Source organism: Solanum lycopersicum, chromosome 7 (genome assembly GCF_036512215.1).
Source record: "Solanum lycopersicum chromosome 7, SLM_r2.1".
NCBI classification, from domain to species: Eukaryota; Viridiplantae; Streptophyta; class Magnoliopsida; order Solanales; family Solanaceae; genus Solanum; species Solanum lycopersicum.
Window position 1 is genome coordinate 65,728,099 of NC_090806.1, and position 18,119 is coordinate 65,746,217.

General features: G+C 34.8%; 2 protein-coding genes across 3 annotated transcripts; one reads left to right on the plus strand and one right to left on the minus strand.

Moving 5' to 3' along the window:
* The first annotated feature begins 2,368 nt into the window (after positions 1-2,368).
* Positions 2,369-5,197, plus strand: LOC101246942 (F-box/LRR-repeat MAX2 homolog A). Its single transcript, XM_004243236.5, has one exon. It carries the CDS (start codon positions 2,908-2,910, stop codon positions 5,041-5,043), a length of 2,136 nt encoding a protein of 711 aa, XP_004243284.2. The 5' UTR covers positions 2,369-2,907; the 3' UTR covers positions 5,044-5,197.
* Positions 5,198-5,238: 41 nt separating this feature from the next.
* On the minus strand, positions 5,239-17,632 carry LOC101246645 (probable serine/threonine-protein kinase SIS8). Of its 2 annotated transcripts, none has more exons than XR_011210820.1 (17): positions 17,406-17,632; positions 14,382-14,775; positions 13,950-14,153; positions 13,333-13,524; positions 12,891-13,150; positions 12,549-12,665; positions 12,302-12,391; positions 10,886-10,981; positions 9,514-9,600; positions 9,076-9,190; positions 8,406-8,691; positions 6,979-7,102; positions 6,874-6,893; positions 6,630-6,786; positions 5,820-6,151; positions 5,623-5,695; positions 5,239-5,495 (listed from the first exon to the last, which is right to left on the minus strand). XR_011210820.1 is itself a non-coding variant. In XM_004243235.5 (17 exons), exons 2-17 carry the CDS (start codon positions 14,628-14,630, stop codon positions 5,413-5,415), a joined length of 2,442 nt encoding a protein of 813 aa, XP_004243283.1. In that variant the 5' UTR covers positions 14,631-14,775; positions 17,406-17,632; the 3' UTR covers positions 5,239-5,412. The 2 variants fall into 2 exon arrangements, 1 of the variants encoding a protein (XP_004243283.1); XM_004243235.5 differs by having other exon boundaries at positions 5,820-6,108.
* Between the last annotated feature and the right edge of the window lie 487 nt (positions 17,633-18,119).

Here is an 18,119-nt window from a genome sequence, read left to right on the forward strand (position 1 = left end):
ATGATATGACTTGATTAGAAGGGAAACTGGAAGATGTAACGGATCGTTTGGTTAGTAGATAATGATAATTATTTTTTTTAATCTATAAAATTATTTCGTTTTGCTTCAATAATAAAAATTGTTTTCTTCTATAATTCTATATATATAATAACAATAGACTAAATTATTTGTATTAAATTAAAAAAATTTCATTGATTATCTTAATTTATGACATATTATATCTATCTTTATCATACGAACCAAACGAATCGTAAAAGAAAAAAATAAGGAGACGTAGATAAGATGTACTTCTTTGTTACTCTAGTTCCATAGTGACCCTTTAATTTGTGGTTATAAAATTAACAAATGGATCTCACAAGAAATATTGTAGAAATAGTGAATACTATATATATTTAGATAAATACAAAAATTTCATGTATGATCATTGAAACTTTTTATTTTTAAATACAAAAATTTCATGTATGATCATTGAAACTTTTTATTTTTAATTGTATCAAAATTTGCTAAATTGTTAAGGTACTTTAACTAAACTAATTGTAATAGCCAAAATTTATTAATTATTTGATATGAACATTTAAAATGCACACTTTTAAAAGTTTAAACTTCGCTTATAATAATTAATTTAAGAGAATGTTTTAAGCCTAAATTTTCTTTTAATAAATCATCATCTCAAAAGAATTCTATTTATTAAAAAAATATTCTTAAACCTCAAAATTTAGACCTTTTATTAAGAAAGAAAGATCACATCAGTTTGAAGTCGAAAATTTTATTTTAACTTCATTTAAAGGATCGTTTTACTATTCATAAAAAGTTTTTAATGTATATATTATAGATGTGAAATCTTCTTCAATCAATTTATGTATTTATTTTTTTAAATTTTTAAATTTTTCACACTACTCTAGGATCATTGAAAGTGGCTAAGGACACGTGGAATCCATATAGTTGTACAATAGAGTACGTCCAATTACACAGCTGGTTATATATATACCACATATCCTAAAATGACAAATTTAATTTGTACTAAAAATAATTTTAATATATTTTGACCTTTATTCCCAATTAAAACCCACGGTTTTAATGAGGACACGCCATAAACAGTAAAAAAAAATTAAAAAAAAGAGGAAGTTATTCACATCAATGTTCCATCAAATTAATATATGTAATATAGTAGTATTTTTAATATTTTAAATAAAAAAGTTTATACATTTATAAATTATATGAAAAGTATTATAAATTTCATTTTTTTAATATCACTATGGTGAAAAAGTACATTATAAAATGTTAGTCAATATTATTATCGTTTAAGCTAAAAAAGAAACTATAACAACTAAAAATGAACAGAGATAATAATTGACTCAGATTTTATTATTAACTTATTTTAAGTGTTTATAAGCTAAAATAACTTTTAAACACGAACATTCGATGCGATTAATATATATATAAACACGAACATTCGATGCGATTAGTATATATATATATAGTGTTATCAAAGACAATATAACAATTCTATTTGAGGACCCCAAATATACCCAAAAAAATCTGATCCAAATAGAATTTATCACACTTTAAGATAAGATAGTGTTATATAAATAGACTGTGTTTCCTGTTTTAGATCCTGCTTATATCCTATCTTAAAATGCCACAATAATTTTCTAATAATTTTGGATGTACATTATTATTACACATCTTTTTTAAAAAAATAAAAATTTTATGTGTTTGTTACTATTGTTTGAACACAAAAATCATTTAGCATATTTTATGAAGTCATTTGCTGGTAGTATAAAGATATTTTTGAATTAAAATATTGATCATAGATCAAATTATAAACAAAGAGAATTTCTGTTAATTTCATATAATTTAAAGGCATTTTAATAATAAAAAAATCATTTTTATGAATTAAAGACACGGAATAATAAATGGAGCTTTATATGAAACAGTTGATTAAAGAAAGAAATTCTGTTTAGGAGACAATTTGATACTCATTCGTGTACCTTATAAAGTTTTTGGGTATATTATTATTTTTTTAATATAAGAATATTCTGCCTTTATATATATAATTATATATACCTTAGGATAATCCAATAAAATTGACTCCACTTCATAATGTTGTCTGTACTTTTTTATATCCAAAAATTCCATTATTCAGTTCAGAAACAGAGCCCCAAATTTATTTATTCTTTTAATAGGATATCGAATTAAAAATCGTGTCAATTTTAGTTGTTTGGATTGTCATTTTGTCTCTTACTTCGATGAGTGTTAGTTAGTTTAAATATTATTTTATTATATATTATATCGTTTTGTTTAGTTTTATTTTTAGATAAAATGAAAAGTCATATTTTATAATGATTAGTATAAAATGATTGAGTAGTTTATCTATTTTATTTTTTTTGGGAGTTTTGTTTAATATTATTTTTTGAAACCCTAAGGAAGCACGAGTATAACCTACTCGCTTTAATCGTTCACAATATTTCATAAGAAATGTAAATCGCACTAAGTAAATCCCTTAATAATTGAATAACAAACAAAGATTGAATTTCGTTTTAGGTTTTATAAGTAATTCTATCTCGTACCCTAATATTATTGATGTATAAGATAATATAACGACAAAAAATACTCAATCAGAGACTGAATTCAGCTCTAGGTTTTGTTTAATAATTTTATCGCGTACCCTAATATTATTGATTTATAACATTATAACGACAAAATAACAATACGTAATAACCATCCATACAAAATGTTAAATATCAAAATTAAATATCGAACATCGAATAAAAAAATAAAAAACTATCACATTTGTCTGAAAAAACCCTCATACCCATCTCAAACTCTTAAACCCAATTTCCCAAAAACCTTCCCAATTACAACAAACCCAAAAATTCTCACTGTTCCCAAACTGAAAGCCTATCAATGGCTGCACAGCTTACTTGTGTCACCGCCATTAACGACCTCCCTGATGTCATCCTCTCCAACATCATCGCCGTCGTCTCCGACGTCCGCAGCCGCAACTCGGCCTCCCTTGTCTGCCGGAAATGGATGGTCCTCGAACGTTCCACGCGCTCCTCCCTCACGCTCCGTGGCAACGTCCGTGACCTCATCATGTTACCCACTTGCTTCAGATCCGTTACTCACCTTGACCTCTCCCTTATCTCACCTTGGGGTCATCCACTCCTCTCCCCCACCGCCTTTGCTGACCCTTTCTTAATCGCCCAACTCCTCCACCACGCTTTTCCGGCCATCACTTCCCTCGTTCTGTACACGCGCAACCCGTTAGTCCTAAGGATCTTGCCTCCGTTATGGCCAAACCTCAAGGAAATCAAGCTTGTTCGATGGCATCAACGTCCGCAATTATCAGCTGGGGAGGAGCTCAGTATGCTATTTACAGAGAATTGCCCAAAGCTTCATTCGCTAGATTTGTCCAATTTTTACTGCTGGACCGATGATATTCCTGTTGCACTTGAATCTCATCCTACAGTTGCAGCTAATCTCACGAGCTTAAATCTCTTGAATTCGAGTTTTTCTGAAGGGTTTAAGTCTGATGAGATTAGTTCGATAACGCGAGCTTGCCCCAATTTGAAGGAGTTTCGTGTTGCTTGTGTGTTTGAACCCAGGTACTTTGGGTTTGTTGGTGATGAAGATTTGGTTTCCATAGCTAATAATTGTCCTAAATTATCAGTGCTTCATTTGGCTGATACTTCAGCTTTATCAGACGCTAGGGGTGATCGAAATGATGAGGGGTTCACTCAAGAGGACGCGAAGTTTAGTGCTTCAACTTTGATTGAGGTATTTTCTGGTCTTCCACTACTTGAAGAGTTTGTTTTGGATGTTTGTAATAATGTTAGGGACACCGGTTCTGCGTTGGAAATTTTGAACAAGAAATGCCCCAAATTGAGATTGTTGAAGTTGGGGCAATTCCATGGTGTTTCTATGCCAATTGAATCAAAGTTGGATGGGGTGGCTCTTTGTGAAGGGCTTCAATCGTTGTCGATAAGGAATGTGGGGGATTTGAATGATATGGGTTTGATAGCTATAGGTAGAGGGTGTTCGAGGTTGACCAAGTTTGAGATTCAAGGTTGTAAGAAGATTACTATGAGGGGCATGAGGACACTAGCCTCTTTGCTTAAGAATACGTTGGTTGATGTCAAGATATCTTGCTGCAAGAATCTTGGAGCCTCTTATTCATTGAAAGCATTAGAACCAATACAGGATCGGATCCAAAGGCTTCATATTGATTGTGTGTGGGATAGTGTTGAAGAATTTGAGGATCTTGATGGTTATGGGTATGGGTTTGATCTTAACGTGAACGATGGAGGTCAGGCATCAAGCAACTCTGCTGGTTCTGGGGACACATTTGAATGCGAGGAAGATGCATTCACGTTTAAACAGCAGAAAAGATGCAAGTATGAGAAAGTCAATAGCCACGCTAATGGACATAGTGGACAATCATGGGACCGGCTGCAATCCCTCTCTCTTTGGATTGAGGTTGGTGAGCTTCTGACTCCTTTAACAGCTGCGGGTCTTGAAGACTGTCCTAACTTAGAAGAGATTAAGATTAAAGTGGAAGGAGATTGCAGGCTATGGTCAAAACCTTCGGGGCGAGAATTTGGTCTGAGCACCCTTCTATACTATCCTATGCTATCCAAGATGCATTTGGATTGTGGTGATACCATAGGATATGCACACACCGCTCCATCAGGGCAGATGGATTTGAGCTTGTGGGAAAGGTTTTATCTGTTAGGGATTGGGAATTTGAGCCTTACTGAACTTGATTACTGGCCACCACAAGATAGGGACGTTAACCAAAGGTGTCTATCCCTACCAGCAGCTGGGCTGCTACAAGAATGCGTCACTCTCAGGAAACTCTTCATCCATGGAACAGCACATGAACATTTCATGATGTTCTTTCTTAGGATCCCTAACTTAAGAGATGTACAACTGAGAGAAGATTATTATCCCGCACCAGAGAATGAAATGAGTACAGAGGTGAGGGCAGACTCCTTGAGTCGCTTTGAAGCTGCCCTAAACAGACGCCCAATATCTGATTGATGCAAGGAGCTAACTGTCCAGTGCCTCAAAGAGTTTTATTTGGTTTAGATAATGTAGTAATTATCCACATCTCTGTATATGCATTATGGTTTTGTGCATTGACATCGGATGCACTTTGCTCAAATTGGGATAAAGAGGATTATCGCTAATCAAATTTGGGTCCCTGTTCCGCTTGCAAGGAGTGGAATTGTAGAATTAGGTAAACGAACTCTGCATTTGATTTCACAAAAAGGCTTAGCGTTTCAACTATATTTCTACATACACGATATTTTTTCTAAAACTGGAAAATCACACAGTTACTACAACTTGAGCCGGACATTGTTAACACCTCTACCATGTTTTTTTCCTGTACAGACGAAACAGATTGCTCTAACAGATTGCATACTCGCACTCTAACAGTCGGGTGAGAATTTCCGCGCAACTTGGTCTATCCTTGGGCTCAGCCCAACAGTCTGAAATGGAAAAAACGATGAGTCAGGGATGTCAAAAAGCTAAAAGGAGAACATTATGGAGAGGAACAGAAGAACGGTGAAATACATGGGTCCATTGCATTTAGTTATACATTACGCCAGAAATTACCTGTAATTAGTTGGCCAAGGGGTCCTTCAGGTATCTCTAGCCTTGATCCTTCATTGGCAACAATATAAACTACCTAAAAAAGGGCACAAGGCAGTTGTTGTTATTGATGTAGCCATGTGGAAATAAGACACTAACTTCAAGACATAAGAAAAAACAATTAACCATAACAAAGGAGAGGTTAAATATAGCGCACGTACCCTCTCTGGTGGTACGCCGTGCCATGGTCTTTCTAGGGTACAAAGCTCCCACATAATCACGCCAAGACTAAAAATGTCACATTTTTCTGTATAAGGCTCGTTTCGGATGAGCTCTGGAGCCATCCATTCAGGAGTGCCAGCTGCTGCAGTATCTCTCATAGGTGCATCTGTCATTATTTTCGAGAGCCCAAAATCACATATTTTGACACTCCAGTGCTTGTTCACAAGGCAGTTTGCACTTTTTAGATCACGGTGGACAATCTTCATCCGATGCATGCACATCAACCCTCTTAGTTGCCAACAGAAGCAAGAAACTAATCATAAATCCCGTCCTTGAGAAATATAAAAGTAGAAGCATGGTTGAGGTATTTTATTTAGAAGCTTCTGAAGCATTACGTAATAAAAAAACAATACATGGTTTGTATGAAATTAACGTGTGTTGAAGGGATTGTAATCAGCATTCATAGAAAAAGAAGAATGTCTCGAAAGGACATGGAATTTCATCATGCAACAGATTATTTTTGGATTCAAATTAAACAATCAGCATCATAAGACTGTACTACGGCATGCAAAAGAGTGGGTATTATTAGAATGCCTCCCGAAAATATTTCAAATCATTTTTTTCAAGTTACATTTAAAGAGCTTTCCTGCTATATGATTTTGTGTTTTGAGACCCCTGGACATATCATTGATGCTTTAAACAAAAAATTAACAGGAGCATTAATTAAAATATAAAAGAAAAGAGAATCACTAAAAAGCGTTAAGAACCACCAAGTTATCTTGCAACACCACAGACCAACAACAACCAACCTGCATATATCACGAAGCATCTTGAGTCTCCTCCGCCAGTTAACTCTCTTCTTTTGACCACTTAAATGGATCAAAAAATATAGAGATCCCATCTCCATGAATTCAGTAACCATCGACAAATGAGGAGGCGTTGTGCATGCACCAAGAAACAATATAACTGCAACCGTGGAAGGAAGGAGCAATATTATAGAGCCAAGTAAGAAAGAAAAGCCAATACGTGAAAAGAAAAAGATAAGAGAAATACCATTTGGATGCCGAAGACGGCTGAAAAATCAAAAAGAAAAAAAACTCAAAGTTAGAACATTTCGAAGTCAAAAGGAGTTAGGCCAATCCTAGAAAGACACAATACCTAAGAATGGAGATCTCATTGCAGAAGTCCTCCATGTTTTCCTCTGTAAGATCTTGCTCCAGGAAAACTTTAATCGCAACATCAGTTCCATTCCAAATTCCTCGAAAAACTTCTCCAAAGAATCCTGCAAATATAGCCAGATTGTTTAGACCTCAAACTCCCAAATACATATTCAGAGTGGTGGAAGAAAAAGCAGATTAACATAACAAAGGAGAGCATAATTTGGACCTTGATCACTTTAACGACATTTAAGTAGAAGACTTCTAAATTTTTTTTTAGTAGCAAACCTAAATTTCTCCATTCTTTAGCTCAATATGTATCCACATCATAAACATCTTTTCGGATATAATGTTGTAAGACAGTTTGCTTTCCATGTGGTGTAGGCATAACACCATTCTCTGGTGGCGCATTATCTCCAATGCGCGCTCCATTTGATCTTTTTTGCTTATATACATCATGTACCTTTTGTTGGTGAACTAAGATAGTGTTCAACTGAACAAATGTATGCCCCTCCTATATTTCTAACAATCTATCTATACAGCAAAGAATTTCTTCCTCATACCATAAATACAAGTACTGCACTCTTACCATCAGACATGTATCTGCTATTATTCTTGGGAGTTGGGAGCATCCACCAAATGTTTAATATAGTTCATCCCTGCCAGAAAGCATAAGTATGGGTTGGACCTAAAACTAAAGAAGGTGACCAACAGTCTACCCATGCTCCTTACATGAACACCACCACCCAGTTACAATTATCTCCTTCCTAAGTTATCGCCGTCAATAGGACTCCCCACAAAGCACACCACTTTTTAGGTGCCTTTGATGATTTCCAAAAAAGTCTTGCCATATACATTCTCCAGAAAACGGTTTGAAAATCATTACCAAAATAACTAATCACCGCCCACACCGTATATCAACAAAACCACATTATGTTCCGGTTCATTACAGCCCGGAGTTTTGAAAAAATGAACTTCTCTTCATTACGCAGTTCCACAAACTATTATGTATGATTATGTGACCTCATAAATAACCAACCCTATAGACCATTACGTTGTATCTCTACTTCTCAGAGCATGCTCTTGCATAAAGTCCCTGTAACCACCTTACTAGGATAGCTTGATGAAAGTGGAAAATCCAAGCTGTTTTCTATGCCAAACTCAAAGCACAAAGTGATCAAACACATTATGATAAACATCAACCAAGGTTTCTCACTCATCAAAGTTCACAGCGCATGATCAATCAGTATTAGTATAACAGTTGGCAGGCTAAGCTCAAGGAGCAGTGACAACAGTCTCAAATCAGCTCATTGTGGACTCAATAGTTGGTACAAAAGCAATAAGTGCAACCAAATGAATTTAAAACAAAAAAAATGAAGCATAAAATACAACACTACCACTTGGAAAAATGATTTCAAATAAACTCACCAATCCCAATACGAGTGCCAACAGTCAACTCAGAGAAGTCTATATTCCATTCTTCAAAAGGTAGAAGAGGCTTATTCACGAACATCGGTGATTCCAAAATCTTATTCCAGGTTGAGACCATTTTGTCATTCATCTGCCCCCTTCCTTCCAGAGCCTGCCTCCTGAATTCATGGGGAGACGAGGGTAATGATACTGCCTTCTGGGAGCTCAGGTGTTCTCTTGACAATGGAAACATGGAAGACTGTCCACGCGATATTTCAGGGTCGTCATGGTGAAAATCAGACACCTAAAATACAAATCGTTTGGCCAACACAAAGAGATAGAAAGAGTCAATCCATCAAATACTGTTTCGTATATTTAATTAGGGTTAAGATAGAATATTGTAATAATCAGAGATCCCATTATTTTTCACCATGAACTAAGATAATAACATTCATTTATTAAGAGGAAAACAACTCCAAAACATACTCATATGCAACTTCATTCTGGCGAAATTTAGAGTGAAAGATCCCTAGAGAAAAGGACAGCCACAGAATCGAGAAAAAAATTCAACAAGAGTGTATACTGCCGCTCATTTTAACCGGTAGGCGGTAACAAAACCCAACTATTTCCACAGTGAAAGACATCAAAGTATTAGGAATCTGAAAACCAGAGAGAAATGGTAGCTTACATTTTTTTGAAGATCCAATGTCCCGCCTCTGTCATTTGAAGAATGGGGGGATGAGCTATTTTCCCCTTGTTCTCTTCGATTCTGCTTCATTGCTTCATTCATTGCTCGAACCGCCCTGGTTTCGTGCATGACACAAAAAAGGGCATAAGTCAACGAAGGACATGGTTGTTAAGTCTTCTTAACAACATCTCTGACAGCGTCCATATTGTTATGAAGTACATCTATATCCAGGCACAAGTTCTAAACACTAAGTTCTTTTTTTTTCGTACAGAAAACATAGGGTGCTATAACATTCTTGGAATATATCACGAAAGATAGATAATAACGCAATTTAGCATCGAATAAATTCTCACTTATACAAATTAATACCAAAAAGACGAGCCTACGAACTACAAGTGAAGACATTTATGACGATGACCATTACATTACAATATCTACCTTACGATGTCATCACCAATTTCTGGAGTAATACTAATACTTCTTCTTCGTAACCTGCGTGGTTCAGATGTAGATGCTCCTTCTGACCTGTGTATAGAAACAGTAAAAATTCAGGAAGTTTCTGACAATTATGAAGGTTTATTATGCTCAAAAGTCTTCACAAGTCGATCCATTTTTTTTTACGACAAGGAAACCCGCAGCCGCTACCCTTTTGGGTGCGCACAGGGTAAAACCCCGCTCCTATGCAATAATTCGCAAACCACATAGGAGAGGAAGTCGATCCATTTTTAAACAGGTAAATTTAAAGAGCGTGCATATATTAGAAAAGAAGAGATTATGGAAATTTTAACTCACATAAATATATATAGCTCTGAGTTACCCATCCCATAAAACATCAAAAGGTAATGATTGTGTCAAATAGACTAAAGATGAACAAAGTTTAGACCATTATCCCATTTTAAAGGGAGAAACTATGCAACTTTTTAACTCTACTCCGAGACGCTCCACACAAAGATGAGATAAAAAATACATAGTATGGAACACCCAGTACTCAGAATTCTTCTACCAAAAAACTATTCGCCATCCATCTCAAGTCAATATTACGTCTTATTAGTTCCACTGTAAAGGACTTATTTTTGTTCAATCTGTTCTTTTTCTCTTCAATGATTTGTAAAAAGAAATGTGTCATCATTATCCAAGTAATATCAAACACTTCCAGGTTAGAGTCTTAAGAAACATAATTACTACATCAAATATTTTAAAGAACAAATAATAGCTTTCCACCAGCAAGGGGAAATGTTGACAAAATTGTATCTTATAAGTTTGGAATAACTTATAAAAAATTACAAGGGTAATAGAATCAAATACCAACACATTGAAATCCTAATTAGTATGCATTTGCACTCTTGTACTAACTCTATCAGCTATGCAAAACCCATCCTCAATAGCTATTAAGCACTTTCATAAAAAACTAGTAGTTAAGACAACTGATCAGGAAGGCAAATATCCATGTTTGAAGATACTATTAAACTTGATGGACTTTCATCAACAGAAATATTTTCACATGAGGTGGCTGCTGAGGTATGCACTTGTGTCTTCTACAGAAAACATGCTTAATTAACATCAAAATATTGCATTCAGCAGTTCATTTTAAGCAACACTAGCCTCTCTGATTGTCAACTCAAGCGAACGAACCAAAGTACTGTGAACTGGGAAGTGGGCACCCTATATGTGAATGGCAATAACATGTGAGATGAACCAAAATAACAGCAGGAACAAAAAGAACAATTTGAGTGCTTTATGTATGTCAATGTTTTGCTGAAATGCTGATATAAACTCATAGGAAACTGAAAACAAGACCAGAATTAAATACCTTGATGTAGCAACATCATCTGAATAATCTTTGAATGTTTTGGTATCACCACTAAGCATAGACCTGGCACGTGCTCGAAATGAAGGATGCTCCGGACTAGAGATTTGAAGTGAGAGAAGAACATAATTAGACGAAACCATCCATTACAGTAAAATGAACAGTAAAATAAATAAATGGTATACAAGTACATGTGAGATGCCAGATTCATTTTTGGATCATAAGACATGTTTGAAACAACGACAAAAAGTAGTGAAATCATCAAGCCTTCTAAAACTGTCAGTTCAATATAGCTTATTCAAAGTGGTGTTACAAATTAAACACAAAGTGGAGCAGTAACAAGAGTAAATAAATAAATTAGAAGAAGACCAATGATTAAAATTAAAACAATTCAAATATCCTACTAGTCACACTAGAACCAGCTCAAAAAGAAAAAAAAAACCAAGCTAACTAACTGTTCAGAAACAAGTAAACAACCGCACAAATTTGTGCAAGTGGTGAATGACACCTTATGCCATGTTTGTTCCCTTTGTTACCTATCAAAAACAAAATAATTTGTTCCCTATAAATATAAATCATAGAAAAGAACAAATGCTTAAAAGTTGTTTCTGACTATTTAATGTAATAGTCCAAACAAAGCATGATGTTCAATTTCTCAACAAGCTACTTTTAGATATCCAGGAAGCTAGTAAATTTCATATCACTTTCTAGTAACTAGTAACAGACTAACAGTGATAATGAACATATACATGTTCTCCATTTTCAGGATCATTTTGAAAAAAGCCATACTATTGCATCACGATATGAAGTTCAGATTTTAAACTAATGAAATTCAGTACTGTGTAATGCAAACCAAGTAATTTTGAGACACTTGAAAATTCGCCAACAAAAACACACATTACATACAAGATCTCGTAACACAAAGATTTTAAATACCATGTTTCAAAGGCACATCGAACTCTGCAGTTAAAGCTACCCAGCATTATAAATAGACTTTATTAAGCTAAATATTGCTTGCCCTGCACATTATTCTGATTATACACATGCTTGTGCAAGGACATTTTCTTAGTTCATTAAGTTCTAATCAGAATTTAAAAACTAAGGTCACCAGATCAAAACGGAACACCTATTTGCATGTCAACTATACACATACGCAGGGGAAAACTGTAATCAGAGGACTTCAAATGATTTTATTTTAGTAAGTTAACTGTAAAGATCAGAAAAATGATTTGATCCAGAGTGAATTTTGTTGGTATGATCTCATCCAAAATTGGAAAACTGATAAAGAGCTTCATTGCATATGTAAGGCAAAATTTGAAATAGGAGTCATGGCCATAGAAAAGTAAACCTTGAACTAACTTCATCAAAAAAAAAAAAAAAGTAAACCTTGAATTGACTTCAAAAAGAAAGAAAAGTAACCTTGAACTAGCAGTCCTTTGTTCAGTAATAACTTTCCTTCGGCTCCTTCTCCAAGCTGCAGTAGCAATATTGGGTTCGCTGTGCGAGAAACTGATACATAAAAATAGATCCAATAGGAAATAAGATCCACAGAACAGAAAGAGTAAAAAAACAGATGAACATTCCGAATTTCCTTTGCTCAAAGAGGATACAATGAAATGTCAATGTTATTATGCAAAAGCATGATTCTTAGCCGAGTGAATAATACCTCAATTTTCTGTCAATGGAAGTAGACCGCAACATCATATTCCTCAATGAAGGTCCTGCGGCATTTGAAGATGCTTCTAGTCTCCTCTGGCATTGAAGGGCATCATCTTTCTCGGAACTGTAGAATATATAAAAAGATCAATTAAAAATGAAGATAGGAAAAGAAGAAATGAAACTGCATCTTCACCCGCAAAAAACGAATTCCTGCAGATTACAACATGTTGACAATGATATTGCTACAGAAAATGTCGACAATGATAATGCAACAGAAAAAGATGAAAAGGATTATAGCAATTAAACCTGAACAATATTAATTAAAAAGTGAGAGAGATTTTGATCTAACCTCTCAGGATCAATTCTCTCTGAAAACCCATAAAGAGGACTATTAGGCTCCAATGGTGAATCACAGGAATCATTTTCTGCAGAATCACTCTCTCCAGCAGCAGATATGTGGGTCATGAAAATAGCCTTTGCTGATCGAGGAATAAGTTGACCAGGAAAACGCATAAGGTCGACAAGCAGTTCCACAGAATTTAACACAACTATAACAGACATATGTTTAGATGAGTCTACACATTCAGAAGCTCCATCAGCAGGCAACCCCTAATTAAGAAACACAGAAATATTATAAGGTTAAGTTTCACGAAAAGTATGGCAAAGAAAGAAAATGAAGTGAGAATTCATACGTAGCAATACAACATTTTTCAGTATGAGTTTAGAGGTCAAACATGGAATTCACAAAAACAAGAGAACTACAATTGTTTTTCCTTCAGAGAAAAGCTTACCACAACAAGTTGACTTTCAACACCTACAGTATCCGCTAATACTTTGAACAGTATTGCTCGAGAACGGCATGAGCCATGCTTTATTTGACCCAACATCTGGATGCCACGGATTTCAGAAATGTGAGAGCTTTCTTCAAGAGCAGCTTTCGAAGGACTTAGTTCAGGGTTTGATCTTTTGAAAACATCAGATACCTATGCAAGGAGTCATTCAAACAACATATAAAATGATAAAATGTCCAAGGAAGATGCTTAACATCAACTTCAACCTTTATCTTTGACTACAACAAGAAAATACCGAATATATTCCTACATGGGGTGTGGGGAAGATGGGTTGTTGTGAGTGTATTGGGTAAAAAGTATAACAAAGAGGGCTCGTAGGGGGAGAGTGAAAAAGTTCTAACTGCAGCAACAAAATAATAAGTGCCAGAACATGTTCGAATCATCTCCGTGCAACCCAAGAAAACAGAGTTAAATTGACAGGACGGCCACTCAAGAAACATCGCCATAAAGAAAACAAGTAATTTGACGTGGAAACAAGCAGCAAAAAGAAAGCAAAGGAAAATGCTGTGTCAAATTATAGCACAGTGAAGATAAAGTAAAGAAATATGAAAACCCACCAATCCAGCTATCTTTTTTATAATAGCTGCAGGATTTGAGCCTAAACCTTTCACTAGTGCGACAATCAGTTGCTTTAGCATAGAAAGCTTCTTGTCTTTCTCAAAATCGACAAGTATAATATCTGCTCTTAAACCCTCCAGCTCCAGCGCCTGAAGTTCATCAAAAGTGGGAATATCTTCAAAAATCTCTTTGAGCCTTTTCTCCTGAAACAAAAAGGATAAAGAAAGGGCATTCAAATAAAATCAAAACAAGTGCTAGTCAAAAACTAATGCCAGCATCCACACTAGGAGATACAAGAAGGAACAAATGGAATACTAAATTAACCATTAGTTCAGCTTCTAAAGAACAAAAAAGTATATATATATTATTCAAAGGAAATCAAATAACAAGCACCGTCAAATAGAAACTAAAAGAAATTTTATGGTGCTCACAGCAACAACTGAGTAGAAACCATTTGGAATTGGGTCTGACAGTGTTCCAGTTTTCCAGAGAATCTGTGAAGCAGTCTGACATGGAAGCCTATCATGTATTTCATTTTCACTTGGTTCCTTATTCCTCAAGTTCTCTTCTTTACTATCAAGACTAACAGATCCAAACTTTTCAACAAAATCTGAAGGCCAACATGCAGCCCCTGGGGACCTCTGCTCTGAGGGCCCAACTTCATCTCCTCTCTCTTCCATGCCAGCAGATAGTTTAGTTGCAATAGAACCTCCTAGACAGCTACTCCACAAAAGAGCTTATCCATCTCACACTTGTTCTTAGACAGACTATCATTAATAAGGAGCTTCTCCTCCTCCAACCTGCCCAAGCTTGATGCTGTAAAATCTGCAAACATAAAATATTTGGACGTCAGCGAACATGATTCTAAAACAGATGGCTCTATATGATAAGTTTAAAAGGTTAGAGGACTCATAAGGTATAGAGCATGAATAACAGCAAAACCTACTGAAGGGACACTAAAGTATGGAACTCCTGCTGCTTCAAAACGAAACAGAAATAAGGGAAATAATCGAAGTGGATAAAGAATCTCTATTTCAAGAATCAGAGCCTGTTTGGCTTAACTTAAACAAGTAGTTTTTAAAAAGTCAAACTACAGTAACTTTTAAGTTAAAAAATAGAAAGTAGGGGAGTACGTACTCTTAACATTTAACTTTTTTCAAGTCATTTAAACTTAGTTTAAGTTATTTTTAACTTTACCAAACACTCCCAAAATCTAAAAATGACTTAAAAGTAGGTTTGACCAACTTTTAAGCCAATCCAAATAGGTTCTCAGACAGCACATAGTATGACATCTGAAAAAATTAACACTACCAATTTATACTGATGAAAAATAGATAGTGACACCGCAACTTTACTAAGTTGCTTGAGCGTTTGGCTTCCAGAATAGTCTTTCCACTTTGTCTTCTGATGTCTTCATCCCACAATAATGTACAGCGTTTCTAGTGTCTTTCATTTGTACTTTTTGCTACTACTGGAACTAGAAATCCACATATGAGAAGGTGTGGGTGCATTAACCAAAGGGAAGTTCAATGATCTTCATCTGGATTTAACTTAGATAATTGCTACGTTAAACTATCTAAAGTGGTGAAGTGCTGTGCATTGGAGAATTGATCAACATATAGACAAGATATCCCAAATCTCAATCGTAAGAGATTGCATCAGATTGCCCTCCGTATGCAATGTTTCAAATGAAATGAACCATGGTTAACCAACAAAATGTGCCGAGTGTTGCTGCTTACCTAATAGTTTTACACCAGCACAGATGTAATAAAAAAACACTATATGCATTAAGCCAATAGAATACACCTTCACAAGAAGAATTACAAACATTACTATTTATTTCCCAAACCAACCTTACTTTGCTGACAAATGACTTTCCGTCAAAACTAGCAAATGTACTACCCAAATCACATCAAACTATACTACACAACGCAATATAAATTCAGTAGAAGTATGAAATCATCTAGGTTCTAATTACCGAGGCAACAAATAAATTAATTTGCAACGTCATCATTCATGAACTTTTCCGAATCCAACATTGACCATTTCACTAGGCTTAACGCAACAACTTAATTAAAACTCCTCATAAGAACCCACAGAAGACTCGAATAGCAAGATAATACCAAGAATTAGATAATCAACAAGCTGAATTTAACAACCCTACTTTGCTGACAAATAAATTTTCATCAAAAGCATCACAAATCACATTGAACAACACTACACTACATAACGCAATATTAATTTAGTAGAATTTTGATATCATTTAGGTTCTAACTACTGAAGCAAGAGATAAATAATCAACAAGCTGAATTTAACAACCCTACTTTGCTGGCAAATGAATTCTCGTCAAAAGCATCAAAACTATCAAATGTACTACCCAAATCACATCGAACAACACAAAACTACAATACACAATGCAATATCAATTCAGTAGAAGTTTGATATTATATAGGTTCAAACTACCGAAGAAACTGATAAATTGATGTGAAACTCATCTTTCATGAACTGAATTGCAGTCAAAATTCAGCACCAATACAGTTCCAAATCTGAATATTGACCGTTCACTAGACTCAACATAACAATTTAATTAGAATTCCTTATAAGAACCTATGGAAGACTCAAAAGCAAGATTATACCAAGAATTAGATAATCATCAATGTGAATTTAACAACCCTACTTTGCTGGCAAATGAATTTTCGTCAAACTCATCAAAACTAACAAATGTACTACCCAAATCACATCAAAGTATACTACACTACACAACGCAATATTAATTCACTAGAAGTTTGATATCATTTAGGTTCTAACTACCGAAGCAACAGATAAATTGATTTGCAGATTCATCTTTCATGAACTGGAGTGCTGTCAACATTCAGCACCAATACAGTCCCTAATCCGAACATTAATCATTTCACTAGGCTTAACACAACAATTTAATTAGAACTCCTCTAAGAACCCATGGAAGACTCTAAAAGCAAGTTAATACTAAGAATTAGATTATCAACAAGCTGAATTGAACAACCCTACTTCGCTGACAAATGAATTTTCGTCAAACGCATCAAAACTAACAAATGTACTACCCAAATCACATCAAACTACACTAAACTACACAACGTAATATCATTTCAGTAGAAGTTTGATATCATTTCCATCTGCCAAAGCAACCGAGAAATTGATTTGCAATTCATCTTTAATGAACTGGCGTATAGTCAAATTTCAGCACAAATACAGTCCTAATCCAAACATTGAACATTTCACTAGGCTTAACACAACAATTGAATTAACACTCCTCATAAGAACTGACGGAAGACTCGCAAGGAAGATAATACCAAGAATTAGACAATCAACAAACTGAATTCAACAAGAACACATGCAAATAATACTTACCGAATCTGAAATTGATGAATACAACAGCAATATCAAAAGAAGAAGAAAAATCGTGATCGGAGAGTTACCAGTAGAGTAGATCTTAGAAAATGAATCTGGAGCTACTTCACTAACAAAGCGATTATCGCCATTTCTAATCCTTCATCGCTTGAAGATTCAGCTTCTTGTCGCAATCGTCAGTTTACACCTCTCACAAAGACGATACCAAACTCTAGAGAGAGAAAGCGAGAAATAGAGAGAGAGAGAGAGGCGGGGATTGTGTTTGATTATATTTTTGGGTCTATGTGTTCGTATCAATTGTTATATTGATGCATCCACCAAGAAAGCGATGGCGTTTTATTTATACTTTTATTTTATTTAATTTAAATTAAACTTGTGATCTTTCTTTTTTGCATTCAGGTACAAGCATCGAATCGTATTGTACAAGTTCAGCAGGCGCAAAGGTAGCTCAATTTTAGTCAACAGTCAATGAAATTAGGAATTAAATTCCATAATTTCGGGAAACTAAGGAATATACTATTACTCCGTTCACTTTTATCTGTACACTATTTTAAAAATAAATTTTCATTTTCATACATCAGATAAAGATAATTACTATATTTTTCATGTTTTATCTTTAGCATTATGCATTAATTTTTAAGGAATAAAATAGTATGGCCAAATACATAAGCTGATCCCTAAACTTGTTGGGTTTTTCTCCTCAGATACTTCATCTACATCATTTTCCTATTAAATCCTTATAATTTGTTCCGTTTAAACAAACATTGTTGTCTGATGTAGAA